At 33.6% G+C, this 6995-nt stretch overlaps 1 protein-coding gene across 1 annotated transcript; it reads left to right on the forward strand.

Annotated features, from left to right (window-relative positions):
- Positions 1–805: 805 nt before the first annotated feature.
- LOC147512157 (uncharacterized) lies at positions 806–6536 on the forward strand. Its single transcript, XM_086598667.1, has 17 exons — positions 806–1342; positions 1443–1562; positions 2460–2894; positions 2971–3036; positions 3115–3195; positions 3389–3502; positions 3753–3872; positions 3963–4244; positions 4328–4447; positions 4538–4786; positions 4883–5091; positions 5182–5343; positions 5442–5546; positions 5631–5693; positions 5776–5871; positions 5980–6083; positions 6358–6536. The coding sequence occupies exons 3-15, from the start codon at positions 2787–2789 to the stop codon at positions 5828–5830; spliced, it is 1734 nt and encodes a 577-aa protein (XP_086454793.1). The 5' UTR covers positions 806–1342; positions 1443–1562; positions 2460–2786; the 3' UTR covers positions 5831–5871; positions 5980–6083; positions 6358–6536.
- Positions 6537–6995: the final 459 nt, after the last annotated feature.

A 6995-nucleotide genomic window follows, 5' to 3' on the forward strand; every position in this document is an offset into this window, starting at 1 on the left:
GTTCCTGACCAACTTGATCCTAAGTGGTCAGTTGCTCTGGCAGCTCCTAAAAGATGTTATAATGTTGGCGATATTGGTAATGGCGTGTTTGATGGGGACATAGGAGACAAGGTTCATCTGAAGTATTTCCAAGTCGCGATTCTTTTGATTTGATTGATGAATCTCGGTTAGTTTACACCGCGTGAAGACTGTGAGGGAATATGGGTTGAGAATGAATCATCTAAAACCTAGTCATTTTGTTTTATTTTATTTTCTTTTGTTTCGGGATTTTTTATTGTAAGATTCTCTATAAGTTGTCAATTGATCAAGATTTTTTAAGCCTTAGTGAATCTTGTATTTAGTTATTTCTATTAGTTACTTTTTTCTGTTTTTCCATTTGGAGCTTTACTTATTTCATGAGTAGACTTCATCTATGCCAGGTATTATTCAAACAAATTGCTATTACTAGGTGTTTATATATATATTTGTTTTTCCTTCTGTGCATATTCTTGTTCATCTCATATAATACTAATTAATGCCCTGTGCTTATATTTTTAAGCTTAGCCTACTAGCCATGGATCGGAAGAGGTTGTCCATTTCAAGATGAGGTTGTTCATTCCGAGGATGAGGTTGTCCATTCGAAGGCTAAAACACCTATAAGTACCAAAAAAAAAGGAGAGGCGAATCAGTAATGCACCTTTTTTTTTTCGGTCGGGATTGGGATGGTATCATCATAAGAGTTCACTTTGATGGGAAAGGTAGGCCTATAGGCTAAAAAGTTTGTAATAAGCTTTTTGGTTGGGAAGGTGCTCTCTTAGGAGTCCGATTCCCCTAAGTGCTTTTCAAAAGTGGACGAAAGCACCACCAGAACTTTTAAAACTATTATGGGCTGGCATACTGGTAATTTATTTTGAATGTTGAATTTTTATTTTCTTGTTGTTTCTTATCTTGCTTGTAACTTGGATTCGGTTTATTTATTCGTGACCCAGATAAGATTTGATATAGATATAAGGTATAGGAAGTCAGTTTTGAAATTGTTTGGAGTTAGATGGAGGACCTTCAAGAATATGTTGATTGTCAAATATATTATGCCATTTAAAGATGATCCCGAGGCACTTTCAAAACCACCTGCAAAGTATAAGCTAATTAAAAAAGCTGATTGGGATGCATTTGTGAAGTCGAGATTAACAGAAGTGTCCCAGGTATGTGTGAGACATTTAAATAGGTATATTGTTCTATTTAAATTAATAATTTTTTTTTTATCCATTAGGAGAAGAGTAAGTTACAATATGCACGAAGGGCAAAGGGTAAGTATAATCACCGAGTTAGTAGGCTTGGATATGCTGGCTTGATAGATAAGATGGTAAGGACTTGTACAACATTTTTAAATCTTAATGTACATAGTAAGCCATATCAAATACTTCATAACTAAATTGATTTTTTTTTTGTATATCTCATTATAGCAAGAAGAGTTGGGAGAATCGTTTGATGAGGATGATAGAGCTAGCTTGTGGCTTTTAGCTCGGCAGAACAAGAATGGCGAATACTTTAACAATGATACAAGGAAGGTGGCAGAAAAAATTGTAAGTTTTGAGCTATGCTAGCACGGGTAATAGAGTAAAGTACTAATGTTACAGTCCACCTGAAGTCTAAATATCACCAGCTCTGTGTTCAGCATCCCACAAGCCAATTTCAGGCCATGTTAGACCCTATTCAATTTGTATTATGTCAGTTGTAGGTCATCTCCTGATGTAGGACAAGGTACTATTCCATATCAATTTGTATTATGTCAGTTGTAACCACATGTTATTTGAAGATCCCATATGAACCATATTGGCTGTCATTTACACCCCTGCAGGGCATGCAAGCTTGAAGTCGAATATGAAACTTATATCCCTTACCGAAAAGTTCATGATTTTTTTTTCGATAATCTAGTTAATGAAATTATGAATGAGCTGTTACAATTTATGGGAAATCATATTGTACATCCGTCAAATTCTCTGTCACTTTGCGGAAAACAGTTTCGAGTAAAACAAATTAGAGTGCAACTCTTTACTGTGTTTCTTATTAGCCTTTTTCATTTGATAAATTTTTGTATGCGGATTGATTTGATAATGTTGTAAGAGCAGATAATGTTTCTTCTTGATAAGAACGTATATAATTGACCTTGAAAAAATGATATAAGTAAGAGGAATGCGTCGGATTAATTTCATTTGGATTGAGACTTTATTACTTTTAAAAATCATTTCTTGATTTACGAAGACCTCTCTTTTAATTAAGTTGTCAACAAATTCTAAAGATTTGAACTTTAGAAGTCCTTGAGATTTATAGCATTTCTAAATGTTATCCAATTAAGCATGGCCAGTTCACCAGTTAGCTACACTCACTAAGAAAACACACGTTGAGAATGATGGGTTGATATTTTCTTTCTCAGTAAAAGTATGATCTATCTTGCTTAAGAAGAGAGAATGTTTTCGCAGGACCAACTAAAAAAGGAAGAGGCTGAAGGGAAGTTAGTAACCCAAGGAAGCGATGATGTTCTTACGAAGGCATTGGGGACTCCAGAACATTGTGGCAGGGTTAGAGCAGGAGGGAAATATGTCACTCCAACTACTTACTTTAATCTCCCTAAACGGGGATCAAAAGCACATAGAGCAGAGATGGAGTCCACGATCCTTAAGAAAGAAGAAGAAAACTAGGCATTAAAGGAAAGAGTGAGAGAGTTGGAGACCTTACAAGGAGTGATTAGCTCGCAACACATAGAGAAAGTTGCCTCCAATGGTTCCAAGAATAATAGTAAAAAGCGAATGGAAAGTCCAAATGATGATATATTATCTTTAGGCACTAACAACAAGACAATTAATAAATGTCTTGAGAGAGCATTGGGTGTGAATTCGAGAAAGAAGTCGAGAAAGGTATTACTTTAAATAAATGGCTATAGAATGTAAATACTTTTTCAGTTTTGAATTAACTTGTTCAATATGTGCGTAGGCAATTAGTTGTGCTAAATCCAAAAGCGATGAGGCAGTCTCTAAACTAAAATTAGGAAATGAGCAGGTATATGTTATTTAACGTGCAATCTTTAAATGTTACTTAAAAGATTGTTGATTTTAAATTCACTGTTATGTCTCTTAGGATGTGGGCTTGAAGAATAGTAGTGTTGCTAAGCTTAATAGCAAAGTGGCAGTCTTTCAACATAAGTCGAGCAGCAAGCAGGTAATAGTTTTTTTTTTACTAATGAGTTAGAGAGGCATAGGAAGGTAAATGTTTTTACAATGGTGATAAACTCAAAAGTGATATGCCAATATCTATTCCGTCATCAGGAAATAAGAAGGTAAATGTTTTTTAATTTTTGAAACTTTTAAACCTACCAATAATGTTATGCTCAATTGTTCTGTTGTTTCAAAAGTGTAAGCTGGCTTTGGGGTCCAAAAGCAATATTGTTGCGGATGCTATTCTAATTGAAGGGTTGGGACCGGATGACAATATCCATAATGTTAAAATGGGAGAAGGCTATGTACATGTACAAATCATACATGCAATTTTGGCAAATTCTTCTCGCCAAGACCGATTCGGATGATGATATTACCACCGTAGGAGGTGCAGTTGGCTACCACGTGGCTTGGCCAAGTGGCTTTGTGGTATTTGACAATTTGGCTATCTCAAAACCTATGTTAGGAAACAAGCGGTGTATTTGTCATTTTGATATTAACTAAAAGAAATAGTTATAGTTTACAAATATCTATTGAAAGTGTCCTTATAATGTTTGTTAGGCTGTGGGATCAAAAGACAATGATAATGGTGCTAAAGCCGGATCAAAAGGCAATGATAATGGTGCTAATAAAGCCAAAAGTGTTATGCCAATTTCTAAACCTAAATCAGGAAATGAGAAGGTAAAATCTCTAATTTCTAAAATAATTATTCATGGTACTTACTAGAATTTTAAATTTACAATTATTTTAATGTTTGTGGTTGTTTTAAAGTGTAAACTTGCTTTGGGGTCCAAAAGCAATGTTGTTGCTGATGCTTGTATAATTGAGGGGTTTGGACCGGATGACAAGATCCATAATGATAGAATGGGAGAAGGCTATGTACGTGTACAAATCATACGTGCAATTTTGGCAAATTCTCTTCTGCCAAAACCGATTCCGGATGATGATATTACCACCGTAGGAGGTGCAATTGGCTACCACGTGGCTTGGCCAAGTGACTTTGTGGTATTTGACAATTTGGCTATCTCAAAACCTATGTTAGGAAACAAGCAGGTACTTGTCATTTTGATATTAAATAAAAGTGATAGTTATAGTTTACAAATATCTATTGAAATTGTCTTTATAATGTTTGTTAGGCTGTGGGATCAAAAGACAATGATAATGGTGCTAAAGCCGGATCAAAAGGCAATGATAATGGTGCTAATAAAGCCAAAAGTGTTATGCCAATCTCTAAACCTAAATCAGGAAATGAGAAGGTAAAATCTCTAATTTCTAAAGTAATTAATCAAGGTACTCACTAGAATTTTAAATTTACAATTATTTTAATGTTTGTGGTTGTTTTAAAGTGTAAACTTGCTTTGGGGTCCAAAAGCAATATTGTTGCTGATGCTTGTATAATTGAGGGGTTTGGACCGGATGACAAGATCCATAATGATAGAATGGGTGAAGGCTATGTGCATGTACAAATAATACGTGCAATTTCAGCGATTGCCCTTCTACCAAGACCAATTCCTGATGATGACATTACCAGAGTAGGTGGTGCAGTCGGTTACCACGTGGCTTGGCCTCGTGACTTTGTCATACTTGATAATAAGGTAAAATGTATTCTATTATATTTTTCTACCAATATTTATATAAATTAGCGCCTATTTGTATTTATTATTCATTGTTTATTTATTTTTATTTTATAGAAAAATGAGGTTCAATGTGATGAGCATGACGAAATTATATTTGAAGAATTTGCGGTTTTGGTGGGCAATATAATGAAGGGAAATCATATAAGTAAAATGGACACGAGGATTTTTGAGCGTGAACTACAGTTTTATATTGCAAAAGATAAAATAATGGATATTTGTCATAAGCAAATGTTAAATGCCAATTGCATTGTAGTATATATCAGGTGAGTGGAATCTTGGATTTATTTTTTAAGAGATGAGTTGTTTAATTTATGCGTACATGTCATACTAATGGTAGTATGATTTTCTTTTAGATATTTGTATGAGAAATACGAAAGTTCTCGACAGAGGTTTGGATTCTGTTATCCTGGTGATTTCAACTTATATGCAGACAAAAAAGAGATGAATCGTCTGGTCTCAAATAGATTAATGGCAAGACAAAGAGACCAAGTTATTTTTCTTCCGTACAATTCGGGGTATGCTTGTTGGTCATGTTCTTTAACATATATGCATTCTCATTTTATTTTTATTTTTATTTTTTGTACTTTCTTAACTCCTATATATGGTTGTATAGGATTTATTGGGTTTTGGTAATTATTGACGTAAGTGCAAAAAAAGTATATTTTCTTGATTCAACTGGAGGTGTCCCTGATATAAAGCTAAGATGCATGGTGAACACGTGAGTTGATGAATCTTATTTTTATTTTGTATGTCATATATGCAAACAACTTGTAACTTAATTGTAAAGTTCGCTTTTTTTTAGTGGGATGAAAACATTAGCATTAAGTGAAGGAAAAGAGTGGAACCAGAGTGGGACTATGTCAAGGTAAATATACAAGATCTTGAATGTGAAAGATTTACTTAGTGTATTGAATGTGTTTTGACAATCTGTTTATGTTTTCGTGTAGTGCCCAATTCAACCAGGAGGATACGAGTGTGGATATTATGTCTTGCATTTCATGAGACATTTTATGATGGATCCTAGTCAATCAATTAAGACAAAGGTTAGCAAATCTTTCTTGTTAATATATTCTAAAATATCTATGTAATTCTTTCTTGTAAACGTATATCATATATACTAAATTCTTTGTTGACTTTACGTACTCGTGTAGCTAATGGAGTTGGCCAACACTATCACCTATACCACTGCTGAGCTTATTGAAATTCGTATGGAGTTTATTGACTTCATCGAACGATTTATCTCGCCAAGCCAAAGGTATGTGTATATATTGCGATAATAGTATTTTGTTTTTATTTTGTTTGCTGCTTTGAGATATGGGATGACTTTAAATGTAGTAGTGTATATCTTGAACCACAACCCATTTGCATTGTAGGTATTTTTATTTATTTTTTCTTCCGTTGTGAGAACTAGGTCCCATCGCATTGTTATCTTCATGTCTATATAAAATAATATGTTTTTGGTCAGTGGCTTGAGCTTTAATTGGTAGCAAATATACTAATAATGTTTCTTTACTTTATTTGTTTCTTAGGTTTGACAACGTTTGCTCGATCGATGGATAATGCTTAATTTGTTAATGATGGAATTGATTAGAATGATTTTTAGTTTGGTTGAATGTGCTATCAAATAAATGTATTTAACATTTTTCAGTGATGTTGGATAAATGATAAATTGATGTAAGAAATAAGTATTTTCGAATGGCTTGAAAATATATGGGTTGAAGTTACTATAGATGTTCTAATTTTATTTTTAAGAATTTTATAGCTGTTTTATTGGTGAAATAAGTTTACAGGTTAGGAATTGAATTACAGGTTATCATGGAGTATTTTTTTATTGGAAAAATATAATAATAATAATAATAATAAAATAAATGACGGTTTTAGAAGAACTGTCACAGGTTATAGCTGTCATGATATGTATTTCATGACAGCTAAAAATTGTCATAAAAGGCCTTTTTTTTAGTAGTGAGGCAACGTTTTATTGTCTGATCATTCTTTCAAACTTTACACCACGAAGATCAGAATCTAAACATTCAAAAAGAAAAGATGGTGGTTGCAGCCACCAAACTGAACAGATAGAAGGAACAACGTTGGAGATTTGTTGATAATCCAATGGTCTAGTCGGTATGTAGTTGGTCCACCATTGATCATCCATAGCTATTGAAGAAAC

The sequence above is a fragment of the Coptis chinensis genome, chromosome 3 (assembly GCF_015680905.1).
Source record: "Coptis chinensis isolate HL-2020 chromosome 3, ASM1568090v1, whole genome shotgun sequence".
In the NCBI taxonomy this organism is placed as follows: domain Eukaryota; kingdom Viridiplantae; phylum Streptophyta; class Magnoliopsida; order Ranunculales; family Ranunculaceae; genus Coptis; species Coptis chinensis.

Bases quoted from the DNA above. Each gene is read 5' to 3' on its own strand.
- LOC147512157 (XM_086598667.1), top strand. From the start codon at position 2,787: ATGGAAAGTCCAAATGATGATATATTATCTTTAGGCACTAACAACAAG. The intron at 3,873-3,962 runs GTAAAATCTCTA...GTTGTTTTAAAG, and splicing joins CTAAATCAGGAAATGAGAAG to TGTAAACTTGCTTTGGGGTC. The intron at 5,547-5,630 runs GTGAGTTGATGA...GCTTTTTTTTAG, and splicing joins CTAAGATGCATGGTGAACAC to TGGGATGAAAACATTAGCAT.